Source organism: Suillus paluster (genome assembly GCF_016628075.1).
Source record: "Suillus paluster strain FC165 chromosome Unknown EDB91scaffold_35, whole genome shotgun sequence".
Lineage (NCBI taxonomy): Eukaryota > Fungi > Basidiomycota > Agaricomycetes > Boletales > Suillaceae > Suillus > Suillus paluster.
In genome coordinates, this window is record NW_024537595.1 from 192083 (window position 1) to 214210 (window position 22128).

The following is a 22128-nucleotide window of genomic DNA, read 5'->3' on the forward strand; positions in this document are numbered from 1 at the left end:
AGGCTGCCGCATGATTATCTTGGACAAGTTTTTATCTCCACTCTTGCAACACTCCTCAACTGCCACTCCGTTGACGGAGTAGTAATCATTTAGTATCGTATGCAATCCGACGATCTCCCATGGCCAGAACTTGGCAACGTCTCCCGTGGCGCAACCCGGGGCAATCAAGGTCAAAAAGGTGCCTTGGGCCCTCCTGATGCTGAAGGTCGCTGTGTGCTCCAGCTACGAGTTCAACCCGGCGTGCTGGCAGTGAAGCTCAACAGACGTTCAAGCGATTGGTATCGAACCCTCGATAATGAAGTCAACCGTGCCCTGAAGTTAACAAAGACGTACTGGAGGAAAGCAAGAAGACGTCAGGACTAGTTTGTCAAACATGATTTACAGAGAAGCTTTAGTGTTAACATGTCTCTTGACGGCAGTGACGCTCGCGCAGACCAAGACCACATGGAATTGCATGAGTGGTTGCAGCAGCTCAAGGACAAGACAATGTCACATTTAGAGGTCCTCATGCAGAAAGGCGACATTCAAGGCCCCCCATATGTGATGCCCGACGAGATCGAGCTCGCCTTCCTGAGGAAGTTCATTGAGCGACACAACGCAGGTATCCCGCATAACCCCCGCTTGCGACATCTTGGTGTCAACGCACCGCAACTTCCACACATCGACGACTCCATGGAGCTCTCAACACCTGAGCTTTCCGAAGGAAGTTATCCGCCCTCCAGTTTAGTGGATCATATCGCTCGATTGCAGCCAGGTCAGTCGCGGTGGTCACTCCCGATTACTTCCACACAGCTATATCATTGACTCCCCATATGCAGAAAACGGTTCGAATGTTTCAAGTCCAAACTATGTGCAATCACCAGGCACATCTCGCCCACATATTATTCGAACATGCTCATCGCCTTCAACAGCACCGTATGAGCAGCTCTTACAAGATGCGCAGTCATCTGGTTCGTTGCATTAATCAGCTCTCCTGATGTTTCCAGGTTGAATTTCTTCACAAGGTCAATACCTTCAGGAAGCGCGGGTAACACTCGCACGCGCGCAGTCGCAAACACAGGACGCATTTCAACGGTATACTGCTTGTCTGGAAGCTGAAGCCCGTGCTAGGCGGGATGTCAACACCGCTGAACAGCATCGCGACGAACTCAGTGGGTGTAATGTGCTGCGCTAGCATCACTGCCCCGCTTATTGAAGTTTCTGCCAGTGACGGTTCTTCTATCTAGAACTCAGAGTTCAGCAGGTAACACTTGCTTATTTGGAACATTCATTTTTTACGTGCTGACAGTTTTACTTTCTCTTCAAGATTACTCGCGGCAGTCATCATTACCTCATGATGATTCTTCTAGTCAGCAAGAAGTGCGTTTGGAACTCACTTTGCCCGAGACACACTGCTCATTCCGCTACAGCACCCATATTCGTCTCACCATCTAGTCGACAGGAGACCCTCAGCAGACATGGTACCATCACAAAATAGTCCCAGAGTTGACTGGCGTCAGCCAGATATGACGGGGTCATTCGCTGGGGCCCTCGAAGCAATCCCACAATCAGAGGTAAGGATGTTTTACTGGAATTTCCTTTCGACACTGAGTTTACCGGGCAGATGCGATCATCAAGAGATCCATCCTACAGGCCAGAGCGCAAGCACTCGCGGAGTTGGGAGGAGGGTGGTCAGGTTGACGTACATAGTATGTGGCGAAGACCTTTTGGTTAGGAACCTGGTCCTGAGAAGACGACAGACTTTCAGGATTCAAATCTACCCCCACGCAAACGTTTGCATCACATAGTAGATCCGTGTGGTCACAGCGCACCTTTGATATCTCAGGCCATAGCACTGCCTCTATGACTCTGAGATGGCAGGTCGCCCATCGGCGTTCAAAAAATCGCCGACGGTGCGACTTTCCACTTTTCAGGACATTCTGTCACCTCACCCTGATTGTCGTGCATATTACCATCTCTTCCTAGTTGGGAGGATGGTCAGCATATTTTTGTTCTCCCGGACATTATATACCATCTCATTCTCACCATCGCTTTCTGGTCAACTGTGCTACTACTGATTGTATTTGGAGTTCTGTATTACACCGCTATGTCATTGATTCGTCGTTCTAGATTACCACAAGATCTCGATTGTTTAATTCCTCAGCGCAACGGCGCATGTCAAAAGTATTCTGAACGGTGTTACCATGTGTCCATGTGATTTGTCCGACGGCACGCCAGACGACGCCAGAAACGCTCAGGTGAGTGACAAGAGGTCCATGAGGAATCCATAAGCCTAGGGAAATTCTTTGCATGTGCCATCTGTCTGTGAGTACTTATAGGTACTTATACCCTGATGATGATGATCGTGCGCTGATCATGTCAGAAAACGGAGTACGTGATACGTGACAAGACTTTACCCCGTACCTAGAGCATGCTTTTAAAGATACTTATGTTTATCACAAGATAAGTACTGTTCCATGGCGGCCGAGCGGCGACCTCGTCCAACGGTTCAAATGCGGGCTTCGAGTTGTTTCCGGTGTATAATTTGATTGACTGCATCACGCACGGATGATGAACATCGAAAGGGCATGAAGCTAATATCGAAGGGACACCGACGCACATTTTTCCAGTGGTTTGCATGAACGGATTGTGATTGGTTAACTACGGATGCTAACTCTAAGCGCTGGTTGATATTACGTACTAGTGTGTAAAGACATTCAAAAGTCAAATCTGCCAACTCGTCTTCTTTTGTTAACTAAGTACTACATATAGTACCGCTGCAACTTCAGACCATCATGCTGTGGAATAACAGGGAATAACTTGGCCCTCAAGTAACGGGTCATTGTATTCGTAATTCCGACATGGTCAATGCCAATACAATGTCCGGCTGTCAGTGGGTAGCTTGACATACCACAGCCATATTCAACTCATAATCGCATTGACTCTGGTCGTTGGCCAAGCGGCACTGTTATTATGGTCAGTTTCGGCTCAATTATGGTCTTGCCAACGTCCACCACCACACGCTTTTTCGATGACGCACAAAGGCCGTCGCCCCTTCGTGGCCTGGATAATCGCGTGCCATACACGTGTATCTTCATCTCTCGAGTCCTTAAAAGCCTTTGTCGCGTCGTGTCGCTGACCTTTATAAACTCCCCGGTCGACCGTCCTTGCGTGCCTGTAGTTTAATCTTTGCCTCTCACTTTGCTAGGGTGACCTATCTGATTATACAACCTTCTTCGCGGATACTTCCTCTCGATGGCGCCGCACTTCAAGTATCGAAGTGAGTGTATGATCAATAGCATGTCCAGGTTATTTACCTTTCGACCCAGCTAAAATTTGTCGCAACTTCGTGGCGGGACAATGTGCATATGGCAATAAATGCACCTTCATTCACCCGCCCCCTGTACCGTTCCCACCATCCAACATCTTAAGCCCTTTTGCAAGACAACTGGTGCTGAATTGGTCGGCACTGCAACCAAACACCAAAAGCTTTGCCATGGCACCACAACGATCAATAGCTGGCCCGACAGTCGCTGCGCCTGCATATGAAACGCCGTTTTCCCCGACATGGTCGTCCTCTACGCCCATCTCAGGCACAGGGGAAAATATGATCGTCCGCCCGACCAATTGGAGGACTCAGCCGTGCAAACACTTCGTTAGAACACATGGCTGGTGCCCCGTTGGCGACGCCTGCAACTTGTATATCATTTCTTTCTGATGAGGGGGAGGTTCTGATTTTCACTCTTTCGTAGCATCCATGATTCAGCACCGCCATCCTCGGGGAGTCCTGATCAGATCCGAGATGAACGAGATGGATCTCCTGGATCTGACGTTTGTGCCAAGGGGCCATGGAGCACCAACAACACCGCTATGGGGGCAGCGCGGGCGCATTGTTGGGCATACATTCAAGGGATGTGCATCAACCCGGGGTGCCAGCTTTTGCACCCCGAGGACGTTACACCATGTCAGTATTTAACGTACATTCTACGTTTCTTTTGACACGCAAATGACCTCTCGAATTTCAACTATGACAGACATCCCATATACACCATGCCTCCGCTGGCCGAATTGTCCTGATGGTACTTACTGCGCGTTTCGGCACCACATTGCTATTCCTATCCCCGTGCCAGTACCTGCACCACTGCCATTGCCATACCCTCCGACAGATGCCAAGATTCCCGAGATGGCATCCGCCATGCCAAATCATATACCGCCGGTGTCTAGTCAAGCATCCGCTTTTCCATGCCGCTCATACGAGATCAACGGGACAACATACTTCACTCCGCAAACGCCAGCTGTACCATTACCAACGAACCCAACGATGTTCTACGATCACGCCACTATCTGTGCGCATAGCTATCCTGGAACGTTCGAGGCCCCCGACCATGTATACAATCAAGGGGTATACCCTGATGGGGACCGGGAGTCTCACAAGTCGCTTGATCCTCAGCTTTTGGAAAGCAACGAGCCGGAAGAGCAGTCCTCGGTTTATGTGCAACACGCCATTCAGCATGCGACCTCCGATCCTGGGGTTGCCATGGATAGACTTATATCGACTCAGGCAAACGAATTTCCATATCGGCCTCCTAAACATCAACGCGTGGGTCACGCGAGGCGTATTAGCATTCAGATGAAGAAGGCTGATGCACTAAGCCTAATTGCGGCTGCATGATGATCTAGCTTGATTTACCCCCAGGTTGATGATCGTATCTGTGCGCATCCGGTCATGGGCATGAGCTTGTATCTCACTTGACTACTCAGTACATCATCAGTCGGAGACTGTGTGATTAAAAACCTCTGCCTCTTCGTCCCTCTACTCACCTGATAGATATGTTACTCGTATGCTCCAATCACATGACTATACCCTCCCTGTGCAAAACCACTCCCACATCTGTCTCGATATCCACAAAAATAGCAGCACCTTCTGTAAATTACGTACATATAGGACCGATGGCGTTCCTCCCCCCGAAATCTGTTTTTATTTCACGAGCAAAGTCACAGACCCTTAGTAACACCCGGGATTACATGGGCGGCCGGAATGAAAGTAGCAGAAACATCCGCCCGCTGTCATTTCATCATGACCTGAGTCTGAATTAACCAATCTCCAAAAACACGGCTCCGAAGTCTATCGTGTAAACTGTTCACTGCGCTGTCAATGCCAAGTCATTGCTGGCACTTTGTCGTTCCTGCCGATCCTGTCGATCACACGGGGATAGAAAGCTATCCCGATTAGCCCTTTTAAAACCATTTCACTGTGATTGTTCTCGAATTCAATACAGTACAAACTCGTGGCATTTAAATTGCCAAGAAGTTGAGAAGCCTGGTCGTCGACGTCGCGTGTGGGCACCGTGGTCGCGGGGATTCGATGTGCCTCGCGGTCTCTCGCGGTCCAGAATTTAAGTAAGTGTTTGGTGTTCCGCCGAGGGTGACGTATGCGTTTCGTATCCAGCGCCGCATGCAATGCGAATTGCAGCTGGCCATGGCAGGACCCCGGGTAATACTTGCATATAATATCGGTAGAACCTAGCGTAGTGTACCGTTGGGCCCGGATTAATGGCTATTTCACCAAGAGTCAGATGCACGTGCGTACGGTTGCGACTCCAGTGGACCATGATGGTGTAGCGGTCGACCGCTGGCACGCAGGCAGCAATTCAGGACTCAGGAACTTCTTATGACCGCGGTCGACTGCTGCGACAGCCACGTACGCGTGTGGGGGACTCCAAGAATGATCAGGATCAGCTGGTCACCGGAACAACGGTACGGCGTCGGGACGGCCAGCCAACCGCCAATCGCTAACCAACCAGCTCCAGCCAGCCAGTAAATCAACGATGACGTTCTATTACTCGATGAATGTACTGTACTTACCCAATACACTACGGTATACTACATATACGAACGAACCAAAAGTCCGATTGCAATGCATGCACGATTAAAGATGCGTGGTAAGTAAATAAATAGATCGATGTCGATGTCGATGTCGGGTATCTAAACGTCGGTTCATATGAATGGTTGGGTCTCGAGCGTCGGGATGAGGTAAAGATGAACAGAGGAACGAATCGAATGCCCTGGCGTATATCATATTATTAAACCAACTCCAAGAACGATGAGCTGGAACGACGGTACAGTACGTCAGCCAGCAAATCAACGATGTCGTTCTATTACGAATATACTGTACTTACCCAATACACATATACGAACGAACCAAAAATCCAATTGCAATGCAGGATTAAAGATACGTGATAATTAAATAAATAGATCGATGTCGATGAGCCGATGTCGGGTATCTAAGCGTCGGTTCATATTAATGGTTGGGTCTCGAGCATCGGGATGAGATAAAGATGATGGAACAGGAACGATTCGAAGGCTTGTATCAAACCAACTCCAACTCCAGGAACGATGAGCTGGTAACGACGTCACGGGTACTACGGTACGGTACCCAACCAACCGCCAGCCAACCAAGCTCAACCAACCAGCAAATTAAATCAAAACGACGTTCTATAACTCAACTCATATACTATACATACACTACGATATGGCTAGATACAAAAACGAAACTAAATAACAAGTCCGATTGCAATGCAGGATATAAGATGCGTGGTAAATAAATAGATCGATGCCGATGACGGGTTCTCCTTGAGTATCACCAAGGTTATATGGTTGGGTCTGGAGCGTGAATGAGGTAAAGATGAATAGTAAGAGGAAGAGGAAGAAAAACGAATCCAATGCGCAATGCTGCTGTATATCAAACAAAGATCTCAGCGCCTTCAATACCATCTGTAAAATCCAAAACGACGATTTTCTGGTCGTGAGATGTGCTATAGGAAAAGCGTGGTCAGTATGTCTCACCAACAAAAGGCAAGACGATCAAAACCAAAAGTCAAAGCGTGGTGAATTTCACCAATAGCAAACGAGAACCAAAGCCCCCCCAAAAATGGAAAAGAAGCCCAGAAACACCCACCTAACGATCCTCCCCACATCAAACTTGACATCAAAAATATGACTCGCATGTAAATCCCTAAACTCCCTCACCAACCTCCCCATACCTCTCTTCTCACTCATCCCTCGATAGCCAATGACGCCATTTGCGACGCCTACTACACTCGCTACGTCTGTATCGCTTGCGTATGCTGAGGTTGATGAGTTGAGGGAGGGGGTTCTCGAGTTGGATGGGGTTCCTGAGTTGGGTGAAGTTCCGGAGGTGAATGAAGATGACAATGGGGTGGGAGAAGAGGGGGAGGCGATGGTAGGGATGATAGCAGCAGAAACAGCAGGCTCCCTCCACTCCCAAACCCTAACACTCCGATCATAACTCGCACTAACCACATACCCAGTCTTCGGATCAAAACACAAAGCGCGGACTAACAACGTATGACCCGCGAATGTGTGCAGACATTCTCCTGTTGATGCGCGCCAGAGCTTGATGGTGCAGTCGTTGGAGCCGCTTAGGATTAAGTCGTCCTGGGGGGTTGGGTTAGTACCATTCAACGGCAACGCCAATTTGGGTAGGGGCATAGGATGGAGGGAAGAAAGAAGGAAAGGAGAGACACACCTTAAACTCAATACAAGCCAACCCCCTCTCATGCCCCTCAAACACCCGTTCACACCGCCCACTAGCCGCATCCCACAACATCATCCTCCCATCCCCACTCGCACTCACCACTCTCCCGCCTTCGAGCCCGATGGCGTTTACCGGCCCCTCGTGGCCTTGGAGGACGGCGTGTAGGGTGAGTGTTGAGCGGGAGTAGACGTTGATGAGTGCGTCTTTGGAACTGTGCGAGGGAGGTGTCAGTTTGGGTTTGGGTTTGACGAGGGAGATGGGTGCTTACCAACTGACGATCCAATTCTCGTCCATACGCAGATCCAACACACCCCCTGAATGGCCACGCAGCACCGCCCGTACGTCTGCCCGTATTCTCCTGCCACGATGATTCGCATATAGATCCCAGACGCGAACGGTACAGTCTGAAGAACCGGATACCATCAAACCGTGCGATTCCTCTTCCTCCTCGTCACCACCTTCGCACCCAGCCTCACGCGAAGCAGACTTCCGACGAGCATCAAAATCTTTTTCAAACTTCAAACACAACACGCTCCCTAAATGCGCCTCAAATGTCGCAAGACACTCGCCCGTGTGGATACACCAGACTTTGATGGTTCTGTCTCTGGAACCGGTGATGATGCGCCGCGAGTCAAAGTCAAGGCAGTAGACGCTGCGGGACGTCGGTCATCAAGCCCAGCGTAGAGGAGAACTGAAACTTACCTGTCTCCGTGCCCTTCGATCCGCATGACTCGAGGTTCACCACGTGGGTTTCGCCATCTTCTCTCGAGGGTGGCGCGGGAGCGGTAGAGGGTGTGCCAGTTTAGTCGGAGGGGGCCTAGGTTCCTTTCGATCGAATTAGGGTAAGCGATGGATGGGACGCGGATCGATGTGCGGTCAGCTTCTGATCCGTCTTGGTCTAGGAACACGCCCCTGGAGTGTCCGCTCTGCCACAAGGCCTTGACCCGACCCCAATCGACAGCCCACCCACTCGGCCCATCGCCCTCACCATCCTCTCCGTCCTCAAGAAGCGGGAACCCGTGCACGCCTTCATCCGGGTGCGCGTAGCGCAGCGACGACCCGTCCGAATCCGAGTCATCCTCAGAAGAAGAAGAGGATAAACTGGGGAGGGAGTCTCGTGGTACGACGGAGTAGGAAGACATGTAGTTTACTAAAGGCGCGAGTCCGTATGCAAAGTTGTGTGGGTAGGAATAGCTGTATGGGTTTGGGCGGGGTGCGCGTGCGCGTACTCTTGGGCGGCCTTCTCTGGCTTTCCATACTCCTAGCCAGACGCTGGTGTCTCTGGTGAGTGAGTAGAATGAGCTGGATACGAGCATGCATGCTAGCACTGAGCGGAGGGGTAGGATGGAGAGGATGTATAGGGTGAGTTCTGAGGGCAGGGGGAGGGAAGTTTGGGCGATAGGGAGGGATCGGGTGGAAGTAAAGGTGGAAGTGGAAGCTGATCGAGAGATTGTGTAAGCTTGGGAGGGAATATGAGGTGGGAAGAAATAGGGTTGAGATGAGGTTGGGGTGGTGGACGAGGGTGAGGGTGAATCGGAGTGTGTATAGAAAGAGGGAGACGCTGGATAACAAGTTAGTTGGGTGTGAGGAGAACAGGAGAAATACTGACAGATGAAGTCTGCATCGAAATAACCGTCGTGATCTACGAGTTCGCCTTCCTCGCCATCGAGGGGGTCGAGTGCACCGTAGTCTACATCGGTGGTGCCACTTAAATAACCCTGAACCCCGGACCCACTACCAAAAACATCTGTTACTGAAGGACGTTTTATCTTGCGTTTTGCACGCAAGAGATTAGGTGAGGACCTAGGAAAATGTTTATGGGAGAAAGTAGGTGAAGCCTTGCTGCCTCGAGGAGATGGGGAGGATATGCTTTCCCAAAGCTTTGTGATATTTGGACGAACACGGCGTTTAGTACCGGTTCCTAATGCAAAGCTATGACTGCGGACATGGGCAGAGGTGCGGGTTGGGGAGGTACGAAAGAAAGGGAGGGTGTTTCGACCTTGTGGTGGGGAAAGGAATTGAGAGTGGTATTGAAAGTATGAAGGACTGCTTGGCGGTGATATCATGCTAAAATCAGCGGTTGGAGCTGGTGAAGGGGGGCGAGAGTGTCCTAGGGTAGCTTGACTGAAGTCCAAGTCGAGATTGAAGTTGATATTCAAGTGAAGATTCGACCTGGGGTGTACATCCTCAGAATCATCATCTGAGAGCTGTAGAGCAGAAGGTCCTAGGTCAAGGTTAAGTCTGGATGAACCTGGAATTTGCTCCTCCGCCTCCTCGTCGTCTGAATATTGAGGCTCTGGTGATGAATGAGCTGTATAGTAAAGTGGTTCAGGTGAACCACCGCCATAAAAATCGAATGTCCTCCTCGAATTCATACCTAGGAATGTGGTAAGTAGCTACTTACCCTACTCCAAACATGTGTCTTTTACTTCGCGTGTTCAACTACAAACACGTGACTTATCATGACGAGTAGTTCCTATCGAGCTCGTTCGTCACAACAGTGAGTATAGCTAGTGAGTCATGTCCCACTGATGCGTTGATTGTTAGGTACCCCTTGAATAGAACATCTTCAAGGACTCTATGTGATATTGACGTGAAAACATGACGTATGGTACTGCAGGCGAGCTTCAACATAATTCCTCGGACGTGAATGATACCAACACGAGGATGCGGGCATGCATCTCTCTGCCTTTGTTCTCCTACCCCGCCTCTGATGAGTCACCACTGGATTCAAAACTTTGGCCGTTTGACTCCTCAGCAAGTACTCAGAGTCATACCTAGGTCACCTGCTAGTCGTTCAAACATATTGCTGTTCAGTTCCCCGAGAACGATATCCAAGGACTAGTGCTTCTGACAAAGTGCTCCTTCCCGGATCTGGCTTGATGGGCCTGACAGCATTGTACGTTCTAGTAGAACACCTACTAATAAGTCAAATGTCAACGTTTCCCTTCAAGTTAACGTCTGCTAGCTCCACAAACAATTGTCTCCTTATCCTTCTCACCAGTCGCTCTTCTCTTCTAGCACAAAAACGGGATGGTTTAACCTAAGCATCGCATTGATTGATCGCAGAGCGGGAATAAAGACGAGTATTTATTTCCACCTTCTCATCTCTTAAGCCTAAGCTATCTTATTGTGAGAGTTCCACATCTCTGTCGTCGGAACACTCATTGCAGCCATCTTTCGTTCACCTTCTATTGACAGCACCACATCTCAACATACCATTCGCAGCTGAACTCGGACGTCCACGCAGGTTTGTAGTTATCTTGTATGCTGCATCATTTTCTCACCCAAGTTTTGCGGCTAGCACGACTGTGGGTTGGAAGCCAACCTACGTGCATTCGACAAATTAAGAGTATGTACCCATATCTTGTCAGACTCTATTTCTCCTTAGTGTGTTGCCTCATCAGATCCAAATTACTTTATTTCAATCTACGTTTTCAGCACATAAAAGCCAGCCGTCTTCCCTACAAGTGCACCATCTTAGAATATTAATCATTCCAGAGACAGTCTGGACAGATTATCACTGATGCGTATTTTCTTCCTCGCCGTCGTAGCTGCTTTAACAGCATCTTCAACTGTTTTCAGCTGGGAACCGGACTGCAGTCAGAATCACGACTCTTGTGAAAGCGACAGCGATTGCTGCACTGGATCTTGTCGCACGATTCGTTTTTCATCCAGCATCCAAATATTCAAACCCCTTGACTCACCCTATGCGTCTTGTAATAGGTTAGTGGTTTCCTTGATAATCATCGCGAGGGCTAGTCAAAGGAGCTCGCACGTCGCGAGAGTGAGTTATTCCTTCACGTTGGTAATGTCGCTCATGGCGCAATTCTTTCATAGTTGTTTGTTGGGTCATAAGCAACGGGAACTACTCCAAGACCCCCACAAAGTCACTAGCACGTGTTCACAAGTGCTAGCCAAAGTTGAAATACAAACACGGATTGCCACTATCTGCACAACCAGTGCTGCCGAGCGGTTGTCACAACTGCTCAGTTCTGCCCACGATACTCACATTAATGCTATATAAGTAGTCATCGGTGGTCTACTGACCTGACTCATACCGGGGAGCGAACTGAGGGGGGATAAGGTGTTTGAAAGTTTCTGTGCATGTGACATTCTCATTCTAAGAATAAGTAAATCAAACTACTGCCTTCCGATTGACCGAGACCCCCTACCTCTCCAGCTGCGGATGGGTAGGAGCTTTGAGTTTCGAGCCTGGATCTCTAGGTATTTACTTTTACTTCTCCAAACTTGTAAGATGTCACAATCGGGTGTTCATCCACTTGCACGTGACTTATCACCATGAGCGTGTCGAAGCCTTCAAGCCCTAATAGATCCGAACGGCGAACTCATACATACTTCAGTACTCAGTCTCCGAATCACTGAGCTGAGAGCTCACGTTGTGATAACAGTTTTATAGTCCAATCAGAGCTCTCAGGCAGAATATATTCACAGGTTCACGCAGGTGTGTTATATTGTAATACTGTTAGACCTTTCTCCTTCCAAAAAATTTCGGTTCCCAGAAGTCTTGGCTCAGGCGTTGTCTATTTAATCGAACCCGAACCGCCTCCGAGCCGCTGAGCCTGTCTCCATGCCATGTCAATCAGCTCACGCTCGTAATGTCCCAGGTCCAGTAACTTCAAATCTATCCATTTGCTGTTATGTAGCCTCCATTCCTCCTGCCAGTCCCAGAGCCGACCATCGATCACTATTACGCCATTCCTTGGTCATTCCCGAAATCGATAACGATCATAAAAGCCAGCCGTCTTCCCTACATACACTGCAGCATCTCAGAATTGTTCGAGAGGCTGACAGATCCCATATCACCTCATACAACCAATGCGTTTCTTCTCATCGTAGTAGTTCCTACTTGGGTTGCTTCACTCTCAATTAGGTATGTGTGGCAGCACATCATTACCGCCACACTGAACCTTGTTTGCTTATGCCGTTATGAAACAAAAGTTATACCCGCATCTACAAAGCTAAGCGCGTCAGTTTGATCCAAACTGCACTCCCCGTTTGGACTAGGCCAGTAACCTCTATCGTACACTCAGGCTACCAGTAGTCCTTTCCACCAGCGAGAGCGCTCGCTTAACGTTGACGAAAGCTAGGGAAACTTGAAGCTTCAAATTGTCAACGTAAATAGAGGCTCTCTCAGATGGCTCTCTGAGGCCCTCTGGGACCCATTCTGCAGTTCTGCTCACAACCGGCCTACTACTTCGCACCCGAACATGGTTCCACGCACAACTGGTAATACTACAAGTACTTGCCCAAATGCCAGCGAGCGATCGTTTGATATGGCTAACTCTGCTTCATTCCCTCGAGTGACGATGATCCCCAGCACGACTTCGACATATCCCTTTGAACCAACTCCCCGGTGGACGACAGTCAACCCTAGGCCATTCCCGCCATTTAGCGCGCGCAGCGAAGTCTTAGAAAAGCCTCCGTTACCGTCCCCTCCTCGAAACGATCTGTTCAACGACAATTATATTGTTAGCACTCCACCTGGTGCCTGCTGCTTATCCAAGACTTACTCCAGATATACCATTGCCTGTTGTCCCAAAAATCTTCGGCGAATGCCTCAGAACGGAGACAAGAGCTCAAACAGCTTGCCGCCGGAATTGATGAACGACAAGAGCTCTTCATGCAGGGAAAGTTAGGTGGAGAAGGCAGCCAAAAGCCTTTGTGGAACTGCGTCAACCGATATGCGAGGAGTGGTCAAAATGGGAGGAAGGGATTGACATTGCTCCTTACTCATGCAACTGGCTTCCCCAAGGAGGTACTCATCCACTCGACGCGAATCATACTATCCACTGAATATGACATAGACATGGGAAACAACTCTGCGATATTTGTTATCGTCACCCTCAGCCTCACTGATCGACGAGGTGTGGTCTTGGGAGGCTGTTCAGCATGGTGATGCTGCATTGGTCAACGAAGCGAATCTCAGTGGCATATGTGAGGCACCTCGCTATACCGTGTTACATACATCCAAAGGCTAAGTTGAACCTTTATTGCTAGATGATTGGCTAGACAATGCACGGGATATTGCACACTTCCTGTTACACTACTTACCGGAAGATGCATCTTCGAAGGCTTTACCCACTCATCTACATCTTCTGCCGGAGAATATCAGCGAATACCGGAAGACTGAAGGATTTTCATCCCGATCCTTGGTTGTTGTCGGACATTCATTCGGGGGCAGCTCTCCGTACGTTGCTATTGCCAGCGTCAATAGTACTCTTGATCCAGTTCTCAACTTCAATGCAGGATACTAGCGGCTGTCAATTTCCCTGTGCTATTCTCCTCCATGATTCTCGTGGATCCAGTAGTGGTCCAAAGTGGCACTTATCCCCCCAATTACGTTCCAACGAGACTGCTTGGTGCCCTTGGCAGGCGCGAACGCTGGTCGTCGCGGTGAGTCGCGATCTTGTGCTAGTGACTCCTAAGCGTCTAATCAAGAGGCATAAGTGAGGAAGCATTACGTTCCTTGAAGGCGTCTCCATTCTTCGGAGGTTGGCATCCTGATGTCCTACGGCTATATGTTACATATGGCATCTGCGAGGATTCACAAGGGGGCGTAAAGCTGAAGACGTCGGGTCTACATGAGGCTTTGGTGTTCGGAGGTCGTGTAGGATCGTATGAAGCATGGGAGCTGCTGTCAAAGGTCGACGAGCGAATAGAACTACGTTGGGTTGTTCCGGGGAAGCCTGGAGACAAGGGGTGCGTTATTCCTAGTAATGATTTCAGTTATACTTGTACTGAGTTTTATTTTAGGATTGAGGGTGAACAAGCTACGAGGGTCAGAGTGTGGAGAAGGCCCGCTAATTCATCTAATGTAGTGATTCACTCGGCTGGGCATCTGGTAAGCCGATCTTTCCGAGTCGCCTCCTGTAAGGAGCCTGATTTAACTGTCTGTCCCTCAGATTCCACAAGAATCGCCAGAGGAGCTTGGTAAGTGTCATTTTGTCTTTTATTCATGTCATCATGATGATTTTCCTTCAGCCCAAGAAATATCAGCTTTCCTGGAGAGAAAGTATGGGCTACGAAGTAAAGCGTACTTGTGATATTCCTGGATCTAAAGAGGGTAGTTTACGGATTTTTATTCTGGCCTTGGCTCGTTTTTCATCTGACTCACATCCACATTGGTCGTCGTCGCACAATTTTCCCGCCCAACCTCCCTACTATCGTTGTTTGTCATAGTAAGAAGGAACAGCCATCTTCATTCGTCGATGGTCTATCTAGGGGAGACTATGTAGGTCGTTAGTTGTATCAATTACTATTATCAAGAGCAAGTATGTCATTTGCCAAACCTAAACTCATACGCTGTTAGGCTCTATATTGCTCACCGGCGGCATATGACTAGGGTATAGCACGGGTATGGGACACACGGCGGGTACGGGTACGACGGGTACGGGTACGGTGTAGAGAGAGAGAGAGAAATTCTATATTTATATACCGCAACAAACAAAGTGAGCTGTTAAGACGCGGTGCCCTGTTAGGGCTGTGCTGGGGAGTGTTGTAACAGGGTGAGGGATGTAGGTATAGTACGAATAGCCAAGCGGTCCGCGTTTGATGAGTTTTGGTGTGCGTGTGGGCTCGTTTGGTGTCCGGGTACGGTGTAGAGATCTGGTACCCGTGGCCACACCGTACCCGTCAGCACGGTATACGGGTATGTTCACGGGTACGTGCTATCTCCGAGTCTACTCCGCGGTGTTATATAGCCTTCATCAGACCTGAACTTACCTGAACTGCCTTATTTCAATCTAGTCCCGTACCACGGTCATTGAGCTCGCGCTTTGATAACAGGTCTATAAACTTTACCGGACCCAGTCACTTGAAATCTATCCTTTTCCTGTTAGCCTCCATTCCTCCTGCCAGTCGCAGAGCCGACGAACGATTACTGTTACGCAATTCATTAATGTTCATTCTCAGAATGGTTGACGATATTTTCAGCAAATACAACTCAGCACAAGCCAACTGTCACAGGATCATTCGAAAATCTGTCTGACATTGTCTGATCCCATACCACGAACAATCAATGCGTTGTAATTCCTACCTCGTTTCAACTTTCATTCTTGCTGAGGTATGTATCCATGACAGCTGGTAGTGACACGCTGACTCTCGTGCTTACACTAAGCACTAGGGTCGGGCCTTGCTTGCTGATAAGATCTGTGCCGTTATGAGACGACGTTATGGCTCTCTCCCATGCGTTCTGCCCACCATACTCCTGCTCGGACGCGAACTATGTAGCTGGTTGCACAGGTTATCATCCATGATTCTACGCACAACTGGGAATACTATTAGTACTTGCCCGAACGCCGGCGAGAGATCGTTTAATCAGCATTAACTCTGGTTCTTCCCTCGAATGACGATGACGGCCAGCATGACCTCGACATATCCGTTTGAACCGACTCCCCAGTGGACGACAGTAAACCCTACGCCGTTCCTGCCATTCCGCACGCGCAGCGAAGACCTAGAAAAGCCTCCGTTACCGTCCCCTCCTCGGCACGAGCTGTTCAACGACAATTATATTGTTAGCACTCACCTAGTGCCTGCTGTTTGTCCAAGACTTACTCCAGACATACCATTGCCTGTGGGCCCAAAATTCTCAATGAATGACTTAGAACAGAGACAAGATATCCAGCGGATGGCCGTCGAAATTACTGAGCGACAAGAGAGCTTCGTGCACGGAAGGTTAGGTGGAGAAGGAAGCGAGAAGCTTTTGTGGAACTGCGTCAACCGATACGCGAGGAGAGGTCAAGATGGGAGGAAGGGATTGACATTGCTCCTCACTCATGCAATTGGTTTTCCCAAGGAGGTACACATCCACTCGACGCAAATCATAATATCTACTGAATATGATATAGACATGGGAAACAACTCTGCGATATTTGTTATCGTCACCCTCAGCCTCACTGATCGACGAGGTGTGGTCTTGGGAGGCTGTTCAGCATGGTGATGCTGCATTGGTCAACGAGGCAAATCTCAGCGGCATATGTGAGGCACCTCGCTATACCGTGTTACATACATCCAAAGGCTAAGTTGAACCTTTTTTGCTAGATGATTGGTTAGACAATGCACGGGATATTGCACACTTCCTGTTACACTACTTACCGGAAGATGCATCTTCGAAGGCTTTACCCACTCATCTACATCTTTTGCCGGAGAATATCAGCGAATACCGGAAGACTGAAGGATTTTCATCCCGATCCCTGGTCGCTGTCGGGCATTCATTCGGGGGCAATTCTCTGTACGTTGTTGTCAACATTAATACTCTGATCCAGTTCTCAACTTCAATGCAGGATACTAGCGGCTGTCAATTTCCCTGTGCTATTCTCCTCCATGATTCTCGTGGATCCAGTAGCTGTTCAATATGGCACCTATCCCTCCAGAGTCGTTCCGTTTAAAGTGCCCGGTGCCCTTGGCAGGCGCGAACGATGGTCGTCGCGGTGAGTCGTGATATTGTGCTAGTGACTTCTAAGCGTCTAACTCAGGGGTCATAAGTGAGGAGGCATTACGTTTCTTCAAGGCCTCTCCATTCTTCGGAGGTTGGCATCCTGATGCCCTACAGCTATATGTCACATGTGGCCTCTGCGAGGATTCACGAGGGGGCGTGAAGTTGAAGATGTCAGGTCTACACGAGGCTTTGGCGTTCGCAGGTCGTAATATCAGATCGTTTGAAGCATGGGAGCTGTTGGAAAAGGTAGACGAGCGAATAGAACTACGTTGGGTTGTTCCGGGGAAGCCTGGAGACAAGGGGTGCGTTATTTCCGGTGATAATCTACTTCTACTGACTTTCATTTTAGGTTTATGGGCGAACAAGCTACGAGGGTCCGAGTGTGGAGAAGGCCCGCTAATTCATCTAATGTAGTAATCCACTCGGCTGGGCATCTGGTAAGCCGATCTTTCGCCTCCTGTAGGGAGTCTGGTTAAACTGTCTGTCCCTCAGATTCCACAAGAATCGCCAAAGGAGCTTGGTAAGTGTCATTTTATCTTTTATCGTGCCATCATGATAATTTTCCTTCAGCCCAAGAAATATCAGCTTTCCTGGAGAGAAAGTATAGGCTGCGAAGTAAAGCATACCTGTGATATCCCTGGATCCAAAGAGGGTAGTTTGCGTATTTTTTTCCCGGCCTTCACTCATTTTCCTGTCGCTCAGGTACCAAATTTGTTGTCGTCGCATAATTTCCCCGCTCAACCTTATCACTACCGTTAGTTATCATAGTAAGAAGGAACAACTATCTTCATTCGTCTATGATCTATCTAGGGGAGACTAGGCCGTTACTTTGTAGCGTGCTGGAGTTGTAGTACATCAGTCTCTTGAGCCTTGAACTTTTTGATGTTCTTACTCTGATGAATTTCTAGACAATGGACAACCATTGCCTACCCCTGCTCGTTCATGTGGTTTGGTTATTGGGTATTGGCTCGTGGAGGCAGGAATTGCGAGGACTGAGTATCATTGAGAAGCCTTTAAGTACTTACCACACTCCAATTGCAAGGTGAAAGCTAGTCAAACCATTCGTGTTTTGCTAGTCTCGATATTCAACGTCGCGCCAGCCAGATTGTTGACTTCTACCACATTGAGAGCGTCAGCGCGAGGTATCTCAACTGAGTCCTGACTCTTGAAGGTCTGATGATTTGCAGTCGACAAAATCATAAATCTTGCTCGCTGTCGTTGAGTTATGTCATCTCAACGTCATGGCGTGTCTCCAAGCTATCGACCAACATTAATGCTGACTCCACGAAAAATTCTCTGAGACTGTCCAAATTCTCACCAACAACTTGAACGCCTCTTAGACCTCAGAGAACCTCAGACACAAACGGGATGACCTCGTCCGGATGGCGGACGTTGTGAGCTACGTTCAGCGTCTGCCTAATCGGACCCGAACTGCCTGATTTCGGACTGCTGTTCACCTGCATTTCTCCCCCAGTCGCAGAGCCTCAGCCGACGAACGATCTTTGGCAACAGACAACCGATCTGACAGAGGCCTCCATTTACGCTCACAATTTGAAGCTTTCCTGAATCCAGAGCGCCCCCACTGAATGGTGGAGAGGACTCGCGTATAACTTAGACGACGCTACGCATTCGGCTGCATAAAAACTTCGCTCCTACTTACCAGTCGCAGAGCCGACTTGAACGATTATTATTACGCCATCCGAACTACTTATTCCTAGAATGGTTAACGAGGTTTTCAGGACATAGAAGCCAGCGCTCGTCCACCACCTCAGAATTATTCAAGAGCCTGTCTGGCAGATCCCATACTAATCACCTCGTGAAACCAACTTGAACGCGTTTCTTCTTCCTTGCCTTCGTGGCTGCTTTGACAGCATCTATGTCTGTCAATGCAACGCCAGATATTTTTAGCCGGGACTGCGCTAGAGACAGAGAGTCGTGCGCCTCCATGTCATGCTGCAATGGTCTAACATGTGTCGTGAGTATGAGCGGTTACTTGCCATACCTGTTGACTCACCCCTCGCGCCTTGTAATAGACTATTAATGCGCAGAATGACAAACAGTGCCAGAATGACACTGGGGGTGGGATCTTCGAGTTGTAGTACTCGCTTTGATATTCTAAGGAGCTCGCACGTCGTGAGAGTGAGTCGTGTCCCTGCCTTCGCATTGGTGATGTTGCTCATGGTGCGATTCCCACGTAGTTGATTGCTGGGTCGTAGGCAATGGAGATGGGGACCCTTGAATAGAATATCTTCGAGCCTGGATATGGTGAAAACACGACACGAGTGACCGAAGTACCACAGCCCCTGGTGGTAAGCCTGAAAATCAAAACCCTCATAGGTCGGACAGTCTTATTACGCCAGCTGACAGGATCCGTACATGTACTTATACATACTACAAGCAACGTGCTCGCCTGAGGATATTGCGATGGTTTTACCGGGATGCACCACAAATAATATGCGGGCATGCGTCTTGACTTCTGCCTCGTGGTTCCGTTCTCGTCGATTGACTTTCACACGTCCACGACGCGTCTCATAGCTCGCTTTTAAGCCTTTAAAGTTTTAAACCTGCTGGTCATTCGAGTTGATCGAGCTAATCGAGTTTGCGTCATGTAAACGTCCGCTTCTCAGATCTTATTTCTCAAGCCGCTTCTGCCAATCTACTACGCTAGACTCCGCCTCGCCGCGGACCCGAGATCTGGGGGGAAAAAAACAGCTCCTGCCTCTTGTCGCCACTCCCGCACATCGCTGGTAAACGCATCAGTGTCAGACCTGACCTCGTATTAATCCCCTTCGAATACGCAGTCAAACCCTCACGTTCAAGACTGTTCAAGATACTACAGCGTCCTTCGTGTGGGCATGCATCTTTATCAAGATCCACGGACAACTGATGTCTATATAACAGACGGGGGTCGGGGCGACAGAGGCAACATATTTCTTTGTTCCTTCACCCACTCATGACACACACGTCGCACCTTTGCCAGTCGGACCTATTCAAGAAACGCTCTGAGCTCCTCAGCCGCGATGCTCGAGTTGTTCTCTCATACGAGAGAGCCAGGGCTATTGGCTTAGCACACGGTGCGCATGCAGCTTCTTTATTCATGGGGCAGATTTTGATTTCGAATCCAGGCGTCATTCTTCATGACATCTTGGATTTGACTCAAAAATTCTGGGACTTGCACACTGACCCGATCATGACCCTAGATGGGGCTGCGTCCACGTTACTGACGATCCAGTACAATTTGGTCGCAGGAACGCTTGCGCAATATGCTGCAACTACGAGACCTGAGTGGGTTCCCCTCGTCGAGGACATTCTTCAATGGAATGTCATGTGAGTAAATCGCAATGTTAATTTTGTGGAAGCACTACATGATCTCGTCGCAGTGGCCAATTCTGCCTTACTGAGTTGGGAAGAGGCCTGGACATCTTCCGGATGAAGACATCAGCGACACTTCTTCCATCAGGCGAATTCGATCTTCATACGCCCTCGCCCTTGGATGCTAAGTATGATATCAGTATTTCCTTGAGGGCTGTTAATCATAATAGCTTAGATTCATGCCGCCAACTATTCCAGTGAAAGGTCTTCCATGTATTGCCATTGTTTTTGCACAACTGTTCGTGAACGGTGAATGTCGTGGACCTCGACCGTTCCTAGTCAATATAAACGACGGATATCATATGTGCAACGGAGTGACTTCGAAGTGAGCCTGTTCGTTCTATTTCAAACACACTTAGTACTTAACCATTTACTATAGGTTACTACCACCTCGGGGAGGCTCGACTCCCGTCAATCATGCACTCACCAGCTTCCATCACGTCCGCTTACCTCGTTCAGCGCTCCTCGGGGACATAAAGAAGTCCAACAGGATACATCGTGATTTCATGTCCTCCATATGGCGTGTCACGGTCGGATCCCTAGCGCTTGGCTCAGTCGCAATTCCGGATCTCCAGATGTCATTGTACATCGCCGCGCGTTACTTTCAGCGTCGCCATGTGACCGGTGTTCATGGCAAGCCCGTGCCCATACTTTCGTACCGGACACAACAGCTCCCTTTACTACATGCTATCTCTCAAGCATATGTACTAAAAGCGCTTTACAAATGGGCCATCAGGCAGTTCGTGGACAAGAGCCTCGATGTCGGTGTGCGACATGGCGTTGCAGCTTGCTGTAAAGCAGTTATGGTTCAACACGCGCAAGCTTCCAATTTTGCTCTGTCTGAGAGACTCGGAGCTCAAGGCCTCTTCGAATATAATCGGCTGTCCAATCTTTATGTACGAGCGTCTTCTCCTGGTCCGTTATGGAGAATTAATCTGTTGCACAGAGCGAGATGAGGGGGGTCAGTATTGCTGAAGGTGATATTTTAGGTAGGCAAGTTTACCTTCTCTGGTTATATGATGTTGACCAAATATGCCAGGGCTCTCCATGCGTCAGTGCAGAACATTGATCTCCGTGAAAGCTAAAGACTCAAGTTAAATTATAGGACTTGTGGCAGATTCCTTGGCGCACACGTACACATTACATCCCTCGACACATCCGGAAGGCCCCCTTGCCCTGCACGAAGTCTCGTTATTCGAGGAGGCAACTGAAACAGTCTCCTCCTCATCCGACTTTACACAAGCGTTCATGCAATACGTGCAACCGCGTTGTCAACTGATGGTCGAGTCCATGGGACATCGCATGGCTTACGATGCCGCTAAAGACCAGGGCGTCTCGCAATCTCTCATCGATCTGTATCTCATCAATGCAATCAAGATGGATGCCGCGTGGTATGTAGAATGTGGCATGTTCACGCGGCAGAACATCGTGCATATGGAGGATACTGCTTTGTCGGCAGCTTTGCCTCATCTGGATGAGTTACTCACTGCGATGGAGGTCGAGCCGTACGTCTCGTCACCCATCATATCGGATGAGCGCTGGGAGGAATTTAGTAAGACGTTGCCTGTTTATAGCTCCCCTCTGAAGCAGGCTGAGGTGCCAGCGCAACAGAAGCCTTTTGTTTTAGAGCGAGCTCGACTTTGAAGCGAGCTCCAAGTCGTTATGTTGCTCTGGCCTTGCATACAATACTCATGGTAGATCTTTGGTGACAGTTGGATTTCTTGCTCATACTTAATTTTAATAATAATAGTCCGTGTCG

The 22128-nt window shown here is 49.0% G+C and overlaps 7 protein-coding genes across 7 annotated transcripts; 6 read left to right on the forward strand and 1 right to left on the reverse strand.

Annotated features, from left to right (window-relative positions):
• Positions 1–4: 4 nt before the first annotated feature.
• EDB91DRAFT_481605 (uncharacterized protein) lies at positions 5–2125 on the forward strand. The gene is made up of 8 exons (XM_041327410.1): positions 5–362; positions 420–754; positions 819–950; positions 1005–1151; positions 1208–1359; positions 1410–1553; positions 1604–1688; positions 1740–2125. Exons 1-8 carry the CDS (start codon positions 100–102, stop codon positions 1844–1846), a joined length of 1365 nt encoding a protein of 454 aa, XP_041176026.1. The 5' UTR covers positions 5–99; the 3' UTR covers positions 1847–2125.
• A 1350-nt stretch (positions 2126–3475) lies between these two features.
• EDB91DRAFT_1249651 (uncharacterized protein) lies at positions 3476–4651 on the forward strand (the record flags this gene model as incomplete). Its single annotated transcript, XM_041323123.1, has 3 exons — positions 3476–3678; positions 3732–3943; positions 4014–4651. The coding sequence occupies 3 exons, from the start codon at positions 3476–3478 to the stop codon at positions 4649–4651; spliced, it is 1053 nt and encodes a 350-aa protein (XP_041176027.1).
• A 1805-nt stretch (positions 4652–6456) lies between these two features.
• EDB91DRAFT_1140446 (WD40-repeat-containing domain protein) lies at positions 6457–9983 on the reverse strand. Its single transcript, XM_041318961.1, has 6 exons — positions 9147–9983; positions 8240–9098; positions 7806–8189; positions 7529–7748; positions 6938–7437; positions 6457–6794 (listed from the first exon to the last, which is right to left on the reverse strand). The coding sequence occupies exons 1-6, from the start codon at positions 9910–9912 to the stop codon at positions 6722–6724; spliced, it is 2802 nt and encodes a 933-aa protein (XP_041176028.1). The 5' UTR covers positions 9913–9983; the 3' UTR covers positions 6457–6721.
• Positions 9984–10982: 999 nt separating this feature from the next.
• Positions 10983–11401, forward strand: EDB91DRAFT_1140449 (uncharacterized protein). The gene is made up of 2 exons (XM_041318962.1): positions 10983–11324; positions 11378–11401. The coding sequence occupies exons 1-2, from the start codon at positions 11064–11066 to the stop codon at positions 11393–11395; spliced, it is 279 nt and encodes a 92-aa protein (XP_041176029.1). The 5' UTR covers positions 10983–11063; the 3' UTR covers positions 11396–11401.
• Positions 11402–12834: 1433 nt separating this feature from the next.
• EDB91DRAFT_1249653 (Alpha/beta hydrolase family-domain-containing protein) lies at positions 12835–14604 on the forward strand (the record flags this gene model as incomplete). The annotated part of the gene is made up of 9 exons (XM_041323124.1): positions 12835–13029; positions 13077–13316; positions 13366–13495; positions 13559–13748; positions 13808–13954; positions 14009–14260; positions 14315–14402; positions 14464–14491; positions 14543–14604. The coding sequence occupies 9 exons, from the start codon at positions 12835–12837 to the stop codon at positions 14602–14604; spliced, it is 1332 nt and encodes a 443-aa protein (XP_041176030.1).
• A 1307-nt stretch (positions 14605–15911) lies between these two features.
• On the forward strand, positions 15912–17629 carry EDB91DRAFT_1055105 (uncharacterized protein; the record flags this gene model as incomplete). Its single annotated transcript, XM_041313887.1, has 8 exons — positions 15912–16358; positions 16408–16537; positions 16601–16790; positions 16843–16989; positions 17045–17299; positions 17347–17434; positions 17490–17517; positions 17568–17629. The coding sequence occupies 8 exons, from the start codon at positions 15912–15914 to the stop codon at positions 17627–17629; spliced, it is 1347 nt and encodes a 448-aa protein (XP_041176031.1).
• A 1906-nt stretch (positions 17630–19535) lies between these two features.
• On the forward strand, positions 19536–22123 carry EDB91DRAFT_482032 (acyl-CoA dehydrogenase NM domain-like protein). The gene is made up of 10 exons (XM_041327413.1): positions 19536–19744; positions 19799–19846; positions 19899–20071; positions 20123–20324; positions 20378–20497; positions 20545–20694; positions 20749–21265; positions 21316–21358; positions 21409–21420; positions 21475–22123. Exons 3-10 carry the CDS (start codon positions 19951–19953, stop codon positions 22011–22013), a joined length of 1704 nt encoding a protein of 567 aa, XP_041176032.1. The 5' UTR covers positions 19536–19744; positions 19799–19846; positions 19899–19950; the 3' UTR covers positions 22014–22123.
• Positions 22124–22128: the final 5 nt, after the last annotated feature.

Bases quoted from the DNA above. Each gene is read 5' to 3' on its own strand.
- EDB91DRAFT_481605 (XM_041327410.1), top strand. From the start codon at position 100: ATGCAATCCGACGATCTCCCATGGCCAGAACTTGGCAACGTCTCCCGT. The intron at 1,152-1,207 runs GTGGGTGTAATG...AGTTTCTGCCAG, and splicing joins ACAGCATCGCGACGAACTCA to TGACGGTTCTTCTATCTAGA. The intron at 1,554-1,603 runs GTAAGGATGTTT...TTTACCGGGCAG, and splicing joins AAGCAATCCCACAATCAGAG to ATGCGATCATCAAGAGATCC.
- EDB91DRAFT_1140446 (XM_041318961.1), bottom strand. From the start codon at position 9,912: ATGAATTCGAGGAGGACATTCGATTTTTATGGCGGTGGTTCACCTGAA. The intron at 7,749-7,805 runs GTAAGCACCCAT...TCCCTCGCACAG, and splicing joins GAGAATTGGATCGTCAGTTG to TTCCAAAGACGCACTCATCA. The intron at 7,438-7,528 runs GTGTGTCTCTCC...CCAACCCCCCAG, and splicing joins TGGCTTGTATTGAGTTTAAG to GACGACTTAATCCTAAGCGG.
- EDB91DRAFT_1140449 (XM_041318962.1), top strand. From the start codon at position 11,064: ATGCGTATTTTCTTCCTCGCCGTCGTAGCTGCTTTAACAGCATCTTCA.
- EDB91DRAFT_482032 (XM_041327413.1), top strand. From the start codon at position 19,951: ATGACACACACGTCGCACCTTTGCCAGTCGGACCTATTCAAGAAACGC. The intron at 20,072-20,122 runs GTGCGCATGCAG...TTTCGAATCCAG, and splicing joins GGCTATTGGCTTAGCACACG to GCGTCATTCTTCATGACATC. The intron at 20,325-20,377 runs GTGAGTAAATCG...ATCTCGTCGCAG, and splicing joins ATTCTTCAATGGAATGTCAT to TGGCCAATTCTGCCTTACTG.